At 61.8% G+C, this 20,078-nt stretch overlaps 1 protein-coding gene across 1 annotated transcript; it reads right to left on the bottom strand.

The window, feature by feature from the left end:
- Nucleotides 1-238: 238 nt before the first annotated feature.
- Nucleotides 239-19,358, bottom strand: SCAMP2 (secretory carrier membrane protein 2). The gene is made up of 9 exons (XM_002722048.6): nucleotides 19,206-19,358; nucleotides 9,316-9,384; nucleotides 8,897-8,995; nucleotides 7,576-7,693; nucleotides 6,962-7,090; nucleotides 6,394-6,553; nucleotides 3,832-3,933; nucleotides 1,447-1,567; nucleotides 239-1,364 (listed from the first exon to the last, which is right to left on the bottom strand). Exons 1-9 carry the CDS (start codon nucleotides 19,260-19,262, stop codon nucleotides 1,230-1,232), a joined length of 990 nt encoding a protein of 329 aa, XP_002722094.3. The 5' UTR covers nucleotides 19,263-19,358; the 3' UTR covers nucleotides 239-1,229.
- Between the last annotated feature and the right edge of the window lie 720 nt (nucleotides 19,359-20,078).

Here is a 20,078-nt window from a genome sequence, read left to right as displayed (position 1 = left end):
AGCCGGGGCCAGCAGGCGGGTTGAGCGGCGGCTGAGGGGGGGTCCTAAAAGCGGGGCGGGGCGCCTCCCTCGAGTAGGAAGTACTGGGGGAGAAGCGCCTCGGGGAGGGCACCGGTGGTCCTCCGTGCGCCGCCCACCTGCACTCTGGGAGGAGCTGATGACCTGTCTGCACCTGTTCCGGGAGCGCCTCCGCCCCGAGCCCACAGGTCACCCCAAGTCCACCAGACACCGAGACCAGTGTTGTCAGAAAATCTTTATTTAAGCACAAAAATTGAGACATGACATATACATTTGTACATGGAGGAGAGAATATCAGAAGAGTTTACACAACCCTGGTGGCTGCCGCCCTCACTGGGCGCCTCGGCCAAGACGGCCCAGCCCCGGGACAGCCTCAGGGCAGCCTCGGGTCCCACAGGCAGGAGGACGAGGCGGGGAGGCAGGCCGGCCAGGCTGGCAGTCCAGGGCCGAGGCCCGCGGCCTGGGGAGGACCGGTGCTGGCACAGGCGAGTGAAGGTGACCCAGGCTCGACCCTGCGGGCCCCTCAGTCCTGCCTGGGGACGCAGCTCCTGGGGCAGGGCAGGGCAGGGCAGGGGTGGTGACGCTGAGGCTAAGGCAAAGGGCAGCTGCGCCCCAGCACCGAGAAGTCAAGGGAACGGAACGGGGCCGGGCTAACCACAGCAGAGGCAGGGCAGGACGCTGCGGGTCAGAGTCCCCGACTCCTCCCAGCACCTCTGCACGGGCACCAAGTCTTGAGAGAGAAGGGCTCGGGGAGGGCCCCCACGCAGTGGGTGCTGGGGCCTGGGGCAGCCAGGTCAGCGGCTCTGGAAGCCAGATGGTCACTCCGCGTGACCTGCGGAACAGAGCTATCCACCCACCAGCCCGGGCAGGAGGGCGGACCCTGCAGAAGACTCCAGGTGGGTGGGCCCAGGCCAGCCAGTGCCCCCCGAGCGCCAGGGAGCGCACAGCTTCAGCCCACTGAGTCCAGGGATCCGCCCGGGGCCCCGCCAAGGAGACAGACAGTTGTGTTTTTTTTCTTTTGTCTTGTGTAAAAAAGGCCCTGCCCCTCCCGCCCCTCCCCTGGTGGACGGGTCAGCCAGTCGCTCGGAAGGAGGCAGAGCCACGGCTGGACCCCCGCCGGCTGTGCCGGCCGTAACCACCGCGTAAGGCACCCACGGAAAGTGCAGCTCAGAAGGCAGGCGACAGCGAGGCTGGGCAGAGGGCACTCAGCACTAATTGCCCTGGAAGGCGCCTCGGGCCGCGGACGAGGCCGCGCCGCGCAGGGTCCTGTTGCTGAAGATGCCCTGGGAAAACTCCTCCTGGGCCTGCTGGAAGCTGGCCCCTGTCCGCCGGTACAGGGAGTGCACCTGGGGGAGAGACGCCGTGAGAAGAGCCCGCCCGCCCGCCCGCCGGGCCCACCAGAGCCAGCCCGCCCGGCCCCCGACTCACCCGCTTCAGGAGGAAGAGAGAGAGCACGGCGCAGAGCGTGAAGAAGCCGGCCACGACCATCATGATGATGGACACAGCCAGCGACTCTTGCTTCAGCGTCGACAGGGCTGCAATCCAACCACTGCACGGGGGAGAAGCCGGGGGCAGCGTGGGAGTGGGCCCGGGAGGGGCCCACACTGCCCCGCCCGTCCCCCGTGGGCACGCGGACGTGGATTCACAAGAGCCGTGACGGGAGATGTGGTGCTGCCCTCAACTGCGCTGAGGAGGGACGTGTGGCCAGGTGGCGCCCCGCCCGGTCCCCTGTCCTCCCAGCCAGCGCCCACAGCCCCCACCCTGTCATGTCCCCTCCCTGATCTCAAAAAAATGCGGGCGGGGCTGGCACTCAGGACAGACGGAGATCAGCGGAGCAGAGCTGAGCTAAACCGGCACACCTGTGGTCCAGTGCTCTTGGACAGGGCGCCCAGCGTTCAAGGGGGCAAGAACAGGCCCTTCAACAGCGGTGCTGGGACAGCCGGGGAGCCGTGTGCAGGACGGGGGCCCACGACTGTGAAACTCCCAGCAGGACACAGAGGTGGCTCCTCATGGCCTTCGATGTGGCAACACCGCGGGAGGCGGCAGAGCTCACCTGGGCAGAACCGGGCAGGGCCAGAACTCAAGCCCGTGACCAGTCACTCACGACACCAAAAACACGAGCGGCCAGAGAAAAAGAGAAACCGGATGCCATCAGGACTAGAATCTGTGCGCCAAGGACGGCATCAAGGGAAAAGAACAGAAGAAAACGACACGCAGAATGGACAAAGACTGCCTGTGATGCCGGCAATCCCATACGAGTGCCGGCCGCTCCACTTCCGACCCAGCTCCCTGCTAGTGCGCCTGGGAAAGCAGAGGAGGACAGCCCAGTGCTGGGCCTCTGCACCCACGGGGCAGACCTGGGTGGAGTTCTGAGGTCCTGGCTTTGACCTGGAAGAGCCCTGGCCATTGCAGCCATTTGGGGACTGAACCAGTGGATGGAAGATCTCTGTCTGTCTCTCTCTCTCTTTGTAACTCTGCCTTTCAAATAAATCAAGCGTAAAAGAAAAAGGAAATTTATAAGTTAGTAAGGATCTAGTATCCAAAATATATAAAGAATTTTTCAACTACAAAGAACAAATCAGCAAGAACTTGACAGACAATGCTCCAAAGACGACACACAAACTGCCAAACACACAGAAGATGCTCAGCATCGTGATTCGCTCAGGAAATGCCGATCCAGAGCGTAAGCAAACACCCGTCTCTGAGTCGGCTACAGTTTAAAAGAAGGAAGAACAAGCAGCAGCAAATCACAAGCACCAGCGAGGACACGACGAGCTACAGTCCCCACACGCTGCTGGGGGAGGAACGGCTGGGAACTCGCACAGAACCCAGGGATTCTGCTCCTAGGGACACAGCCCAAGTCGTGTCCCTCAGCTGGGACTGCAGGCAGTCTACCCACAGAAGCGGTGCGGCACTCACGCACACCCGACATGGTGCACCCTGGGACCAGCCACGCCACAGACCCGAAGGCAGGTTCCCGGCTGCCAGGGGCCTGGGGGAGTGGGTACTTCATGGGTTTGGAGTTTCCTTCTGGGTGACAAGAATGTTCCAGAACCAGACAGCGTGGTGACCGCATAACACTGCAGATGCACTGAGAGCCACAGAGCTGTACATCTTTAAAGGGTTTCTGTGGCAAATTAAACGGTCAGTCTGACGTTGTGTGTATTTTACAGTAACAGAAAAGGCAGCAGAGAGAAGTCACCGGCGGCCTTGAGAAACACGTTAGGAGGCCACGGAGCTCGGTGAGGCAGAGCCAAGCGGGGCTGGAACGGGAGCCCCTGGCTGCCGGGCCAGGGTGCACACAGCAGTGAATAATCGCATCCTCCCCATCAGGGTCTTGCCTGGCTCCCGAGTGGGGAAATCAGGTCAGTGATCAAAAGGGGCCGGATTAGCAACAGCGGGGCGAGAAGGAGGAGGGTGCCGGGGGCCAGGCCCCTCCTCACCGCTCTGGACGTCGCCAGCTCCGCTGGAGGGCCAGCACCAAAATAGTGCGGCCCTTGCAGGCCCGGGCGCCCAGCCAGGGGCCCGCCTGACCTTTCTGCAATGTTCCCTGCGCACCGGGGCAGAAGTGGACACGTCAGCCAGCCGCCGTCTGACACGAGCTGCAGCCCAGGACTGAGGAGCCACACGCTCTGAAGGGGCGGCAAGAGGCGGCCCCTGCACGGAGGCCCGAGGGCCTGTGCAGGCTCCGTCAGGCGCAACTCCAGGCAGGACACAGCCCTGCGAGCCCAGGTCACCGCAACCCCGTGCCGACCAAAGGGGCTGAGCCCCACGTCCAAGGCCCAGGTCCCTCTGGGGTCCCCCAGGTCTCACCTGTCCCCCAGGCCAGGGATGCCAACCAACTGGATGATGTAGATCCCTATTTGACAAAAAAATACAAAGAAGAAGACGAAGAAGCTGAAGGAGTTGTCGGACCTGTGGAGAGAGAGACAGGAGTCACAGGGGGCTGGGGCCGTGTTCCTCAGCACCCCATGTGATGTGACAGCTCTCCTCCCAAGGCCGGCGGGGCAGGGGGCCCCCGGGGACCCTAAGGACACGGACGTACACCACCATCAGGAAGGGTTTGCCTTGCACGCCTTCCAATTCAAGGGCCCAGGGCCTCGTGCCTTCCTCAAAGAGCTGAGAGAGCTGTGTCCTGGAGCCTAATGCTCCATATCCTGGAGTGTTTTCTTTGCATTTCGTAACAGGCAGGAAAATCCGAGGCAAGGGCATAAATCTTGAACAATAAAGAGGGTCGGGCCGGAGCCGGCAGTGTGGCGCAGATGGTCGGGCTGCTGCTCACAACGCTGTCATCTCGTATCAGAGTGCCGTTCCAGCCCCACTTGCACCACTTCCTACCCAGCTTCCTGCTATGGCCTGGGAAGGCAGCAGACGACGGCTCAAGTGCCTGGGCCCCTGCACTCCTGTGAGACCTGATGGAGCTCCAGGCTCCTGGCTTCTGCCTGGCTTAGACTTGGCCATTGCAGTCATTTGGGGAATGAACCAGAGGACAGAAGATCTCTGTCTCTCCCTCGCTCTCTGTTGATCAACAACAAACTGCAGGCCCACTTGGGAAGAAGATAGACGAGGGGTAGTGAGCGTAGACAAGACTCGGCAAGGGCCGACCCCTCCCTCTCCAGGTCCCGGCAGCCAGACACAGCGAGGGCTCAGGTCCTGCCTGCTGATCCCAGCCCTGATGGCAGAGCTCCAAGGTACAATTCCAAACCCCTGGGGGACAGGGAGGTCCATCTGCTAGCGGTCCTGGTATCTCGTCCAGTGTTGCCAGCGACTATCCTGGCACGGCATTCTCATTCCATATGCCCCCAGGCCCACAGCTTGCTTTGACTGAGGTCCTTTTCACTATCAATTTTCTTACTTTTGATTCCCAAGGGTTCAGCCCAGCTTATAAACACTGGGATCCTTTCCATCCCAGCCCCCAGCCCCTATGGTTAGGTGGAAAGACCCCCTGACAGGAGAATGGAAGGGACCACACCCTCTGCTAACCAAAGGCCAAGGATATGCTTGTGTCTTTCCAGAAAATGCGGGACAGCCCATTTGGGTACCAGCCAGAAACATCAGGCCTGCAACTGACAGCCAACCAGAACCAGCTGAACAAGACAGAGAGTCCGCCTTGTTAGCGGACGCACCTGCCCTATCATCCTACCCTGAGAAACTGCCCATAGCCACATCGCTACTACTTTATACCCCACTAGCTCTGGTCAGCCACTCGAACGGCCCACAGCCTGTGTGCGGTCACGCCATTCCTGATTACCATTGTTCCTCATTCCTACCCCTGTCTGAGCAAGCACTCTTGTGGTCTCTCGTTTTGAGCGCTGATTAGTCAATGACGGGTAAGATTCCCTGGGGGACAGGCACAGCCGCGTACGGAGACCACATGGAAACGGGGTCAACAATGGTATGGCCAAGAATCATGCCTCTCATTGCTCAAAAGTAAACGAAAAGGGGGAAATGTGGTGGAATGAGAAGGCCATGCCAAGATGGCCTCTGGCAACAGAAACTGCCTGGAAACAGGCAGTGATTGGTTAGGGCATAGACCGCCCCTTGACTGGATTGGCTGCCTTGGCTATATAAGCTGCTGTAGCAACTGAAATAAACGAGTCTGCAGGCTGCTCACCTCAGGCCTGCTTTCACCCGACTCCCGGGGTCTGTGTGGTGACTCTGCGCCTCTTGCCCCTACCACGCTCTTCCTCTCAGAAGAAATCAACCTCAACAATCCAGGTATTGGTGCTGAGTTGGATGCACAAGGCCCTGTGGAGTGTAACTGTGCCTGGAGACAGCACTGAGCACCTGCTCCCCCTGGTCCCCCATAAAGAGATCCCTCCTCCCTGCAGTGACTGACACACCACAGCCCTGGCCAGACTGGGAGCAGCAAGACTAAGTCAGGGTTAGGGTCAGGGTTAGGTTCCTGCTCCCTCCTTTGGTCTCCTGTGCCTAGTTCAAAGACATGGGGGGTTAAACTGCCGCCTGCAACGCTGGAATCCCATGTGAGCACTGGTTCAAGTCCCAGCTGTTCCACTTATGATTCAGCTCCCTGCTGATGCGTCTGGGAAAGCAGCAGAAGACGATTCAAGTGCTTGGGCTCCTGCACCCACACGCGAGACCTGGATGAAGCCCCTGGCTTTAGCTTGGCCCAGCCCTGGCCATTGTGGCCATTTGGGGAGTGAACTAGCGGATGGAAACTCTCTCTCTCTCTCTGTCTCTCCTTTTCTCTCTGTAACTCTGCCTTTCAAACAATAAATAAATCTTTAAAAAACAAACCCAACCAAACAAAAGAACCCAGAGACAGCACAGGTACAGCTGAGGGCGATGCTGACCCCTGTCTGTGCTGCTCCAAGACGGATGAGGCCCAGGACGCACGGCCCATGCCACACTCACCTAAAGGCCTTATAGATGGGTCGGTACCAGCACAGGAAGGCACAGGGGGTGAAGATGAGGAACCACAGGATGGAGAGGCCGAAGTCCACGCCCTTGGAGCTGTCGCCCGAGAACCAGGCCAGGCAGGCGAGCAGGTTCAGAAACAGAGTCACCGAGTGCACTGGGAAGGGTGGGAGAGACACTTGGCCCCAGTGGCCGAAGGAGGCCCCAGCAGCTGGGCCGTGGGCAGCGTGGAGGCAGCACAGGGCTGGGTCTGCTCCCAGGCAGTGCTAGCCCCTTCCCAGGAGGCTGACCACTGGGCAATGAAGTCTGTGTTAGCAACTCTCCTCCCAGGGCCTGCATGGCCCCCTGAGCACCACACAGGGAGTGCTTCCCTTGGCCCTTGGAGCCGGGGCTCACCGATGGGAGGTTGTCACCTACGGGGGCCTTCAGGGCCATGAGCTCCGCAGGCACCAGTCTCAGCTGTCTCACCCTGCCCGCCCCTGTCGAGGAGGGTCCCAGACAGGGGCACCCGTGGGCAGGAGGCAGTGCCCGCTGCGAGGAGGGGAGCCACCGGCTCGACACTCACACATCCAGAGGTAGTAGAGCATCCTGCATATCCGCTGGTAGTCGGCAGGGATCTCTGTGGAGAAGTCCTGATAGAAGCACGGCCTGACCGGGCACCAGGAAGGCAGGGGCGGCCAGTTGTTCTCTCTCACTGTGCGGACAGAACAAGGAAGGGCGGGTGAGGGCCCAGCCTCAGCAGCAGCCGCAAGGTGTACCCGGCCGGCCCAAGGCAGACAGTACCCCGCCCCCGTGCCGCCTTGGTCTTCTCAGAGCATTGGGTGGGCTGGGAGAGCGCTCACTCCAAGGCCATGGGCTCTAAATACTGGGACGCACAGAGCCTGCCCGCCTCGGGGATTACTCCACTAACCACCAGCCCCTGGCACGACAACCAGGCCCTACTCACGAGCAAGGGGCTAGGGTCAACCAGAGACCCCACGCTATCCCAGAAGACAAGGATTCAGAGCTGGGGGGTGCGGGAACCACCTACGCCCACCAGGCTCCACCTTCCAGCCGACCACGCTCCTCGCCTCTGAGCTGCCCAGGAGCCTGCAGTGCCCCAAGGCTGCCCCGGGAAGGCGGCGGCTCAGACCCCCGTCCTGTGCCAGGCAGGGTGGCCAGGGGCAGCAGCCCCCTTACCGTGCAGGTTGGCCACCGTGTTCTGCAGCTCTCGCTCCTTGCGGTCCAGCTCGGCAGCCTTCCTGTCCAGTTCCTCCTGCTGCCGGAGCAGGCCTGCCTGGGCTGCAGAAGCCACGGCCTGGAAAGGACGGGATGGGCGGGGGGAGGTGACCGGACACAGGAGACACAGGAGCAGGGTCAGCCCAGGCGGGCAGGCAGGGGCGCCCGGCAGTCCCACAGAGGCCAGCGGACCAGGCCCTGCTGTTCCCACAGGATCTCAGCCCCTCAGCCATCCCCAGGGCGTCCCTCTCCCCTCAGCCTTAAGCCTGAGGGAGGGGCCTATCCCCCATGGATCCCCTGCTCCCCACACTGGAGTCCAGGCAGAATCCAGTCACAGTGACCTCCGGGGGTCCGAGCAAAGAGGAAACGAACTCACAAGTGAGTAACTCACAGCCAGAGACCCAGAGAGGCCAGAGCCCGGAGGGCATGCGAAGTGGCCGACCCTGTGCACCGCGCCTCAGGGTCGGGAGCAAGGGGGCAACCCGCCCCTACCCCCCAGGAGCTGCCCAGGTCTGCCAGACCTCAGCCGGTCACCCCAGCCGGGACCGGCCCTGCGCCGCCTGGCTTTCACGGCACGCCCTATCCAGGCTTTCTCTCCTCCGAGTGAGGGGCTCAAGGGCCCCACCCAGCACCTGCCCCTGCCTGCCACTGTCACTGCTCGGGCCAGAGCAGACATCAAGCCAGAGTTCTAGGGCCCTCCTGCTCACCTAGACTCGGCCTACCCGCGGCAGCTTCCGCATGCAGCTGTCCCTGAGCGCGCTATCTCCTGCCAGCAGCATCTGCCCTGAGAGCTGGCCCACCACCAGGAGCCGTGCAGGCAGGAACCTGCCGCCTGTCTAAGCCGGAGCCGCATCACACCCTCCACCGTGGGCCGCGCTCGCAGGCCAGCGAGCAGTGTGGGGCAGGGCACAGGCATCAGGGCAGAGTGTTGGGCGCAGAGCACACAGGAGTCCCCGTATTTGTGTGGGGACCCAGGGAGACAGGAAGGCAGGAGGGATAAATGAAGTCAAGGGGAGGGAGACTCTTGGCCCTGGGCAGGAGACCCGGGCAGGCCCGGAGCACCCCGCAGGCCAGACGCTCTGAGTTTACCAAGAGCCGCGCCTGGCGCTGGTAGGGGGTGGGGAGGGCTGAGGACATCAGAGGGGAGGGCAGCTCCTCCCTCGCAAGCAACAGTTCCAAATGTGACAGCAAGAGGGCCTGGGAGGGAGAGGCAAGAGGGCTCTGCTGGGCCCCAGGAGATTCCCTCCTGCACAGGAGCCCCGGGACCCCCTGCCCACCATACCTGGGGCGTTGGCTGGGTTGGTTCCACCGAGGGCTGGAGAACCGCTGGCTGCGAGGGCCCAGGAAGCGGCGCGACAGGAACCGTTGTCGCCGCATTTGTCTGCGTGGGATGGATCCAAAGGAGGGAAGAGAGTGGCAAACCCATGGCACGCGACTGGTCCCTGCATGCGGGGAAGGGGTGCTCCCTCTACAGCTCCCTGGCCAGGAGCCCCGGGTTCAGGTGACATCCCTGGCCTCACGGGAGCCGGAGCTCTCGGGCACAGGCCTGACTTCGGCAGGGGCCTCCGGTCCCAGATCCCGAGGGAGAACCTTTGGGGACCACCCTGAGTGCACAGGAGAACTCGCTGCCCGGGGCTCTGCAGGCTCCGCACCCTGGGGACCCCAGCACCAGCTGGAGAAGCACAGAAGGTGGGCACCAACCTCGGAGAAGGGGTTGAATTCAGCCAGGCCACCCTGTGTGGCATTGGTCAGCTGGGTCACGGAGGGGTCCTGGGAGGGGAAAGAGAAGCGTTAGTCACGGAGAGAGGGGAGGCACTGGGGACCCCCGGCTCAGGTGCGGCCTCTGCCTCTCTCTCCCTTCCTGGAGAGGCCCCGCCACCCGCCAGGTTCACAGTGGTCGCGGTGCTGGCTCCAGGAGGGCAGAGCCCGACTCCACTCTCAGCCTTCTGCTGCTGTGTGATTCACTGGTCCACTGAAAGCACCCATTCCTGTTCTGTGTAAAGGCTGGTGAAGGTTCTAGAACACAACACGCTGCTAGCGCGGACTTGATTAAATCAGACATGCTTGCTGGGAGCAGGGACAGGAAAACGTTTTTGATTGTTGTTTTTGGATTCTCTTCAAAAACTACAAAAATGTCCTCAGAATACAGCCTTATCCAAGTTTTCCCATCTGACCTCTGCCCAAGGCTCTTGCCATCTCTTAGCCCAATGGGCCCCCTGCTGCTCTGGGTGGGTCTGTCCTCACCTGACCCCCACCCAGCAGGACACCCCCCCCCCGACACACACACCCACACCCTCCCCTACTACACAACAGGTGAGGGCACAGGTGCAGCTATAGCCACACCCAGCCTGAGGGACACCTGAGAGGGCCGAGGGCCACCAGGTCCAGACACAGAGACACAGACACACACAGAGACACACACAGACACCTGTCTCCCCTCCGGGGTCAGTGTCGGCACACACACGGACACAGACACACACCACACACACACAGAGACACACAGACACCTGTCTCCCCTCCAGGGTCAGTGTCGGCACACGGACACAGACACACACCACACACACAGACACACACCACACACACAGACACACACCACACACACACAGGCACACAGACACACACACCGCACACACACACACACACACACAGACACACACCCACACAGACACACACCACACACACACACAGAGACACACAGACACCCCGTCTCCCCTCCAGGGTCAGTGTCAGCACACACATGGACACAGACACACACCCACACAGACACACCACACACACACACACAGAGACACACAGACACCCCGTCTCCCCTCCAGGGTCAGTGTCGGCACACACAGGGACACAGACACACACCACACACAGACACACACCACACACACACACACACACACACAGACACCCCGTCTCCCCTCCAGGGTCAGTGTCGGCACACACAGGGACACAGACACACACCACACACACAGACACACACAGATACACACCACACACACAGAGACACACACCACACACACACACACACACCCCGTCTCCCCTCCAGGGTCAGTGTCGGCACACACAGGGACACAGACACACACCCACACAGACACACACCACACACACACACACACACACACAGACACCCCGTCTCCCCTCCAGGGTCAGTGTCGGCACACACAGGGACACAGACACACACCCACACAGACACACACCACACACACAGACACCCCGTCTCCCCTCCAGGGTCAGTGTCGGCACACACAGGGACACAGACACACACCACACACCCCTCCTCCCCCACCTCCTCCCACCCTCCATCTTCAGGCCCAGTCTCGCCTCCTCCACGGAGCCTCTCTAGACCCAGCCCTTCATCACAGGCTGACGGCCGACGCTGAGACGGCCTGGCGGGTCTGCCGAGCTGCCTGGCGGCTCCTCCAGCTTTTCCACACACCTCTGTCTCCTAGAGGGCGAGGCTGCGTCCCACTGTCCCTGGCACACTGCCTGAACTCGCTCTCTGGGTCTGGCCAGCCCTCCCTCCGCAGTCCCCATCCCACCCTCCTCTGCTCCAAACACGATGGCTGTCTGCCCAGGTGGCTCTTGCAACTTGCACAGAGTGAGAAGGGAGGTTTGGGAGACACGCGATGCTGGAGAACCGGCCTGCAGTACTTCACGCCTGGGTGGCTGTGGTTTTGCAGAGGCCCTGGTCTCTTGCAGGATCCGGGGCTCAGAAACTGTTCCCCTTTCTGATGTGTGTGCTGGCCACACCTGAGAGGTGAGCCAAAGACAAGCAGCTCAGAGTCACCTCCCAAGGGATGGTTACTCGAGTCCGAGCACACAGGACCAGGGACGAGAGGCCGGCTCTGGTGCCAGTTTCAGGTGCTGGCACGCACACCTGGCCAAGGCACGCACGCTCAGCACCACGAAGGCACCATTCCCTTCACCCCAGCAGCCCGAGGGGCCCTGGGGGTGCCGTGGGCGTTGGCCCGGACTCACAGTGAACATCTGCATCTCCTACTGCACCCCACCCACCCCGTGCTTGGTGAAGGCCTGAGGCAGAGCCCACCTTGGTCAACAGTGCTCGCAGCAGGGCCTCACTTTCCCAGGAGCACCGCCCAAATGCCAGGGCACGGAGAAAAGGGCGCTCCCGCAGGACAGCCCAGGGGCCCGGAGGCACCCTGCCTGGGCAGAGGAGCTGCAAACGCCAAGGTGTCGGCCACGTCACCTCTCACCAGACCTGGGCTCTGTCTCAAAGCTGTGGCAGCTCAAGAGACGCTGAGGCCTGGCCAGAGAGGGAGGGAGGTGGAGGAACGGAGGTGGGGACTCGACACCGACTCACCTGGCAACCGTACAGAACTGGCCCGTGTGGAGTCATCCAAAGACGAGGGCCCACCGCTCTCTCTGACCCTCAGACCTCTGGAGATTTCTGCCCACTGCCCTAAAGACCCACTGTCCACATCTACCCAACTGCTCCACCCTGCACCCAGATGGTACTAGTTACTTTTTTTGAAAAATTTATTTGACAGGTAGTTAGACAGTGAGAGAGAGAGAAAGGTCTTCCTTCCATTGGTCACTCCCCAAATGGCTGCCATGGCGGAGCTGCGACAATCTGAAGCCAGGAGCCGGGTGCCTCCTCCTGGTCTCCCACGCGGGTGCAGGGCCCAAGCACCTGGGCCATCCTCCACTGCCTTCCTGGGCCACAGCAGAGAGCTGGACTGGAAGAGAAGCAACCGGGACAGAACCGGCGCCCACATGGAATGCCGGCGCCACAGGCAGAGGATTAACCTAGTGTGCCATGGCGCCATGGCGCCAGCCCCTGGTACTAGTTACTTTTTAAGATTTATTTATTTATTTATTCTAAAGGTAGACTGGCAGGGAGGGGGGCTGAGAGAGAGAGAGAGGAGGGTGTTTGTTGGTTCAATCCCCAAATGCCTGCAATAGCTGGGGCTGGGCCAGGCCAAAGCCAGAAGCAGAAATTCCACCTGGATCTCGCATATGGGTGCCAGGAACTCAACCACCCGGGGCCTCACCCCTGCCTCCCAGGATGTGCGTTAGCAGGAAGGGGTTGGAAGAGGTGCCCGGTGTGCCTGGGGCACGGGGGAGGGGCAGCTGTCCAGCAGCCTGAGCAGAGGTGGGGACTAGGCCCAGTGTGTCTGGGGCACGGGGGAGGGGCAGCTGTCCAGCGGCCTGAGCAGAGGTGGGGACTAGGCCCAGTGTGTCTGGGGCACGGGGAGGGGGGCAGCTGTCCAGCGGCCTGAGCAGAGGTGGGACTAGGCCCAGTGTGTCTGCGGCACAGGGGAGGAGCAGCTGTCCAGCAGCCTGAGCAGAGGTGGGACTAGGCCCAGTGTGTCTGGGGCACGGGGGTTGGGGGGCTGGGGGGGGCAGCTGTCCAGCGGCCTGAGCAGAGGTGGGACTAGGCCCGGTGCGTCTGGGGCACGGGGCGGGGGGCAGGGGGGCAGCTGTCCAGCGGCCTGAGCAGAGGTGGGACTAGGCCCGGTGCGTCTGGGGCACGGGTGGGGTGGGGGTGGGGTGGGGCAGCTGTCCAGCGGCTTGGCAAGCAAAGCTGCTTGTGTCAGCCCCCAGGGCAGTGGCTGAGCCGAAAGGCCCTAGGCCTGTCTGTCTCCAGGGACAAAGGATGGTAAGCTCGGGAGGGGAAGCACCCCAAAGCCTGACACACAGCAGCCCGCCCCAGGGGGTGACTGACAAGGACCCCTTCCTAGAACACTGTCAACACGGCTGACTGCTGGAGGAGTGCCAGCTCCACGCCGAGGCACACACACAGTCAAGGGCACTGGGCTGCTTTCCACTCACTGGGCACTGCCTCTGAAGTGGGTCAGAGTCAAGGCCACGTTTCACCTGCAAGGCAGAAGTAACCTGAAACCCGCTCCGTGCCGCCCTGGCCGGCTGAGGCCCTCGACTGAAGTCTGCTCAGTTCTTCCTACTCGGAAGGCAGAGGTGTGAGGAACAGCCCTCGGCCTCTGGAGACCACGGCATGGCGGCTGAGACAAGTGGACACACTCCCAGGGGGGCCAGGGCCCAGAGCAGGGGCAGCCTGACGACGGGGGAAGGGGACCGCAGAGGGAAAGCAAGGAGGCAGCAGGCCCACCACGCTCCAGGACAGCGAGCGCCTCCGTGGGAGGGAACAGCCTGGCAGGGGGCCATCTCTGTAGCTCTGTCTGTCTTCCACATAGAATAAATCAATCTTAAAATACATATAAATATATATAATGCATACATATATCAGCATATACATAAATGGGCAACAGTTTGAGTCTCCGTTGCTCCACTTCCAATCCAGCTCCCTGCTAATGCACCTGGGAAAGCAGTGGAAGATGGTCCAAGTCCTTGGGCCCCTGCACCCGTGTGGGAGACCTGGAAGAAGTTCCCGGCTCCTGGCTTCAGTCTGGCCCAGCTCCAGCTGTTGTGGCCATTTGTGGAGTGAACCAACAGATGGAAGACCTCTCTCTCTCTCTCTCTCTCTCTGTCTCTGTCTCTCCTAATCTCTCTGTAGCTCTTTCAAACAAAATAAATAACTTTAAAAAAAAAAGACAAGACCCAGGCTTGCCAGGCCTGGGCTTTCTTCCCACATCTCACAGTCCTAACCTGCCTGAGCCTCTGCACCTGCTCCTTGCTTTCCCATCCTGCTCCACCCGGCCTCCTTTGGGCTTCTGGCTTTGTCCTGGACCAGGCCTGGACATTGTGGGCATCTGTGGGTGAACCATCACCCCTCTCTCTCTGTCTCATAAATTAAAAAAAAAAAAAAGTCATGGCTATGAAGACAGTGCGGCAATACAGCAAAGGCTCTGTTGTATATAAATACCAAAACACAGTTCTAGAAACAGGGAGGCAGGAGCCACAGGCACAAAGGCACGGAATCTTCACAAAGAACTTGCCTGTGCGTATGCCCAGGGAGCGGAGGGGCCCAGGAGTGCCAGGGAACTGGTGGGAAGAGGGCAGGGCAGGCACCGAAGGAACTTGGACTTGACCCTAAGGCAGTGAGGACTGGGGATCTGCCAGTGGGTGAGGCGCGTGGCAGGGGGTGGGAGAAGAGGATGGCAGAGGATGGGATGACCTGAGTGACAGGGGATGGACAAGAGGGGAGGGACTCCAGAGGCCTCGGAGCTCTGTGCTGGTCAGCGGACGACGTAGGGCAGGGCTGCACAGGGAAGGGAAAGGAAGGGAAGGGGCAGACCAGCACCAACCAAGGCAGAGACCCTGGGAGAGGACGAGCGGGTTCTTCAGGAATGAAGGGGAACACGGGCTCCAGGGATGCCTGGCAAGGCCCGGCTGGGAGCCGGGGATACTGACACCCAGGACTGGAGGGCTGCTGTGAGGCCAGGGGTGCAGGAGAGGACGGCGCGAGGACAGAACGCCGGGTCCTCCCAGATGCAGGAGATGGGGAAGGCGGGCCGAGGTGGGCGAGCACTACCAAGGCAGGGACAACTGTAAGAGAGACTGGCCAAACAAGCCGCACCCCGGGCTCACAGCTCCCCAGGAGACCTCAGAACCTGGGAGTGAGCGGGTGCCCGGGCTGCGGGGTCACAGCACGCGGGAGCGGCGCTGGTTGCTCCACAGGAGACACCCTGTCTCCCTGTCTGCCAGGCCCTCTCTGCCCAGGGCGCTGCCCGCCCTCCCGCGATCCCCACCCGGGCTGTGCTGTCAGCGTCCGTGCCAGTGCCCTGGCAGGCACTGACCGTGTGCTCTGCTCGTCTGCCTCGCTCTCCTGCACAGGCCTGCGCACAGCGGGCCTCAGCGAAGTGCACGCACGTGTGAGCGTCTCCAGGGACACCTGATGCGTGAGCCACACCCTGCCAGCGTGCACGGTGCTTTTCTCCGAGCGAGTCCCAGGTGCCTCCTGTCTGTCCCGGTTGGATATCACCATTCCCTGAACACAGGACCGTCCCATGCCCAGCACCTCCAAAGAAAACAAGTGTAGGCTCGAAGTTCACCCGTGTCTGGCCACGCTCCAGTGCCAGCCATCGCGGCAGGAGCAGCCCCGTCCCGGCCGTGCCTGGGGTCGGGGTTGAGCTGTGAGAGCCTTGCCGTCTGCAGACGCCGAGGTGCACTGCCCCTGTCTCCGCTGGTTCTGACAAGTCCAACGCGGCAGTGGGGCTAGGCTGCAGCCCAGTCTTCAGTGTGTGTGCGGGGAACTTTGTGTAACTCTGTTCACACCCAAATCACGTTTCTCCTCCCACAGGACAGAAACGTTCCCAGTCCCTGGGCAGCAGCCACAGCACTGAGGTTATCTTTCCAGTGCAAGGTGGCGGCGCGATCGGGTGGGAGCGGACAACAGCGGGCACTGAATCCTCGCTGCGCACCAGCACCTGGCCCAGCCGGCTCCTGGCGTTCAAAGCTGTCGGGCCGCGTGACCGGCAGCAGTGCCACGGGGAAAACAGCGCTGGCTTCCGCCAGGGAGGTCTGACCTCAGCAGACTGCCGAAAAATGAACCGGACAGCACTTCCCTTAGCTTTCTGCCTCCTCCCTGCCTGAGGAGGCTTAGTGGGGTACCCAGCAGGCACAGGGCAGACGCACCCTAACAAACAGGAATCAGGGTGTGCCGGGAGGTTGTGAAATGGCCAACGCTTGGAGTGCGGCTTCCTGCTTCCTTCTAGGAGTTGCTGCTCCCTGGGGACCCGACGTCCCACTCACAGCTCTTACTGCACAGGAAGGTTTCTAAAAACCCCAACCAGAATGGCATGCAAGGAGGAGGTGGTAAAAGCCCATGTCCACACTGCGGGGTTGGGGTAGGCGAGCAGGGGCTTGAGGAAGCACAGGGGTGAGGAAGTCGACCCACTGGACGGTCCCACAACGTTACCAGGGTGAGAGAAATGGGGCTCCATGGTTGGGTGACTCAGAAATGCTGGGTCAGAGAAAGCCGAGCGAACGCTTTTGCTGGGGCACTGTTCAAAGCCTTTAACCAGCCCGAGGCTCGTGCAGGGACGTGGCACAGGGCCCACAGAACGCTGGGCGCGCTCAGGACTGGCGTGACCGACGGCAGGACACACGCGGCTGCAAGGCCCTGTCTCGAAAAGCAGACTGGCACGAGCCCTTCCTCTCACTGGGAAGAAGCAGCTAGGACCAGTCTGTACCTTCGCCACTGCCAGCACTCTGACTTCAGAATGGCGACGGCAGCCAGGGCGACGCTGCTACATTCTCTCCTCTCCACAGAGAAGCAACCCCAAGGCTGTCCAGCAGCAGAGTCTCCGCCCAGCAGCTGAGACGCCACACCCCTCAGCAGACTGCCTGGGTCCCTGCCTGGCTCCTGCTCCTGACTCCACTCCCTGTTTAATGCAGACTCTGGGAGGCAGACGATGGCTCACGTAACTGCAGTGAGAGACCCTGGATGGAGCTCCTGGCTCCTGGCTTTGGCTTGGCCCGGCCCTGGCTGTTGCGGGCCTTTGGGAGTGACCCGGTGGGTGTGAACTCCCTCTTGCTCACTCTGCCTCTTACATAAATAAAATACAAACAGATAAGTAGAGCAGCACTGCCCTGGAAACGCGACCCAGGTCCGGGCCCTTCAGGCTGCTGGTCAGGTGACTCTGGCCTGCCCCATGGCCACTCGGGTTGGGTCTCCTCGCCTCTACACTGGAGGGGTTGGGAGTAGATTTCTGAGAACGGTCCCGGCTCCAGCAGTCAACCACGGGCTCTGAGCCCTCGGCACACCCTGATCATCAACCCTAACGTGGGTGACGGAAGCCGACGAGGTGCGCAAGTTCAAGTCTGCCACTTCCCCAGCTGCTCTCCTGAGTTCGGCGCCAACACCCTGAGTACATGAAGCTGGGCTCACACCCAGCCTGGGAAGCAGGCCCCTCCCTCTAAAGGGAAAGGGCTGGGGAGGGCGCACACCTAAAGCTGCTTCTCTGCAGGGGGAAAGACCCCGCGACCAGAGGAGGGGGAGGGGGAGGGGGAGGGGGAGGGGGAGGGGGAGGGGGAGGGGGGAGGAGGGGGAGGGGGAGGGGGGAGGAGGGGCCCGGCAGCTCCGCATTCCCCACCAGATGCAGCCGGTTTCCGGGACCACAGCTGCTTCCTGTCCTGCATATCCTGGGGTTGTCTGATGGACAGACCGTCTGGCCTGAATGCAGAAGTTACTTCCACCACAGCCTGCACAATCATTGCTGGGCGGGAGATGTGGTCTGCGACCTTCAGGGAGCTATTAATACACGCTGCCTCGCCCACTGCCTGCACCCAAGAAAGCTCTCTGGACAGCTGATCGCTCTCCTGTCGGCAAGGGCACCTGCCCCACTTCTGCACACGGGCCAGACGGGGGCGGGGGGCTGCACACCAACTCCAGCACCACACAACAGCTCTGTAAGTAAGAGGAAAATGCACGCGCTCATTCGTAACAGAGAGGCGGCTGTGTGCCTGCACCAGGGACGGGCGAGGCCTTGGGAAGGCTCCATCAGGAAGTCAGGAAGCATCAAGCTACCAGGAGGAGGCTCAGCACTGCCCGATGCTAAAGGAACAAGCTACCGAAATCCGCCCTGAGGGCTCCTGCTGGCCAAGTCACCTGGACACCCAGCAAGCAGCACACAATTTCCAGGCTCCTGACTCCACGTCCCCTCCGCCTCGGCGCTGACCCTGGGAGGGCCTCAGGTGGGAAAGCTCACTGCCAGTCACAGGGCCTCTCCGAGCGCTTGCCCGACACCGGCAGGGAGCGCGGGAGCTGCCCAGGATGCGCCCGGCGACCCCGGGCAGGGCCCACCCACCAGCCAGCACGGGCGCACTTCCCCAGAACGGGGCTTGCCCACGCACAGAGCTCTGGGCCTCACAGGACTGCCAGCTCTTCACCAACAGGGGAAAACAAACACCCTTCTGCCCGCTGCGCCAAGGCAGGGGAGTTTTGGCTTTTAGGAGGAAGGCTGCTTCCTCCTTGACTGTTCAAAGGTCAGGCTAGCCCGGAGTCACCGCGTCTCAGCTGCCCCGCCATCACACACAGGTCCACCAGGCCAGCGTCCCTGTGCTTACAGGAATTCACCTCCTCCCTCCCTCCCTCAGCTCTCTTATCTAGTCAAAACCCGCTTGAAACCAGACCCACGGCCACGGCGTGGGATTCTAAGACCCAAGGCCATTTTGCAGCTTGGACCAGTCCCCCACCCCTTCCCCTGGTAACCTCAGGCGCTCTCCTGTTCTCTATACGCTACTTTGGCTGCTGGTGACCGGCAGCCGGGGATGTCCTGGGCTTTCCCCGTATCTCCCATCCCTCGCTAGGGTGCTGTCACTCTGTCTCCAAAAGTGGCTCATGACAGGTGTCCTCCCAAGACGGTGGGAACGTGATAGCCACACCTGGCTTCTCTCCCTGACGCTAGGGCATCTCCCCAAGGGTCCGCCTAGGCCCGCTCCAGGCCTCTTCCCCAGCAATGCCCAGTTAGAGGGGCTACATCCCCCCGAGACTGCAAAGATCCCGCCTTCTCAGCCTAGAGCGCCCCGCCCCCTCCTCAGTGCCACCTGCTGCTACTCCCGCCCTCCAGACGCTACGATAGGCCAGCGCTCAGAGCCCGCTCTCCCATTGGGCAGGTGGCCCGTCCCTCCTACGCCACGTCTCCGGGCTGCGGTGAAAGAGGCCCGGGCGGAGGCCCTTGGCCCTCTAGAGATTTGTGAGTCGGAGTCGGGGGCTCTACCTGGAAGGGATTTACGTCCACTGGGTCCGCGAAGGGGTTGGTGTCGAAGGCCGACATGGCGGTCGGGGGCCGGCAGGCGAGCTCCGCGAGCGCTGCTGCCTCCGGGCACACAGACCCAGCGGCGCTCTGAGCAGACCCTTCACTTCCGGGAGCGAGGCAACCGTTCTGGCGCATGCGCAGCGCCCTCCCCGAGGGGCGCGGCCTCGTGACGTCACAGAGATGCGTCCCGCCCTCTGCCCGGCCCACTGGACAGCTCGGGTCGGCCACCCGCTTCCATCCTGCGCTTTCGTCTGTCTGGCCGCGCTTTGGGGGTCCCAAATGCCTCTTCCAAGTGATACGGCCCCTCTCCCCCCACGGCAACTTTGTGTTCTGACGTAAATTCTTTCCCACGGGTCCCGGGGCGGGGACGGAGGGGTTCTCGCCAGAAGTGAGCTCAGACGAGTGCGCGTCCCCCCGCCCCCATGCCCCCCCCCACGACAAGTTTTGTCCTTTTGGGGCCCCACAGGGTGGGACTTGAAGGTGGGCCTCAAGGGAGCTTGGGAGCCGTTCGTGTTTCCTCTGCAGCACGGGGTCCAGCCGCTGACCAGTGGCCGCAATGGCCGGAGCTGGGCCGTTCTGAAGCCAGGAGCCGGGAGCTTCTTCCAGGTCTCCCACGCAGGTGCAGGTGCCCAAGGACTTGGGCCATCTTCTTCTGCTTTCCCAGGCCATAGCAGAGAGCTGGATCAGAAGTGGAGCAGCTGGGACTTGAACCAGCGCCCATATGGGGATGCCGGCCCTGCAGGCGGTGGCTTAGCCTTCTACACCACTGTGCTGCCCTCCATTTTTAATATTTGTTTATTTGAAAGGCAGAGATCAGTCTTCCACCTGCAGGTT

This window comes from Oryctolagus cuniculus, chromosome 12 (genome assembly GCF_051225735.1).
Source record: "Oryctolagus cuniculus isolate XC-2025 breed Fujian yellow rabbit chromosome 12, ASM5122573v1, whole genome shotgun sequence".
NCBI classification, from domain to species: Eukaryota; Metazoa; Chordata; class Mammalia; order Lagomorpha; family Leporidae; genus Oryctolagus; species Oryctolagus cuniculus.
This window is presented reverse-complemented; position numbering and strand designations above follow the sequence as displayed.

Excerpts from the sequence above, each read along its gene's own strand:
- SCAMP2 (XM_002722048.6), bottom strand. The coding sequence starts at position 19,262 with ATGTCGGCCTTCGACACCAACCCCTTCGCGGACCCAGTGGACGTAAAT. Across the intron at positions 8,996-9,315 it reads AATTCAACCCCTTCTCCGAG|ACAAATGCGGCGACAACGGT; the intron begins GTTGGTGCCCAC and ends CATCCCACGCAG. Across the intron at positions 3,934-6,393 it reads CCCATCTATAAGGCCTTTAG|GTCCGACAACTCCTTCAGCT; the intron begins GTGAGTGTGGCA and ends CTCTCTCCACAG.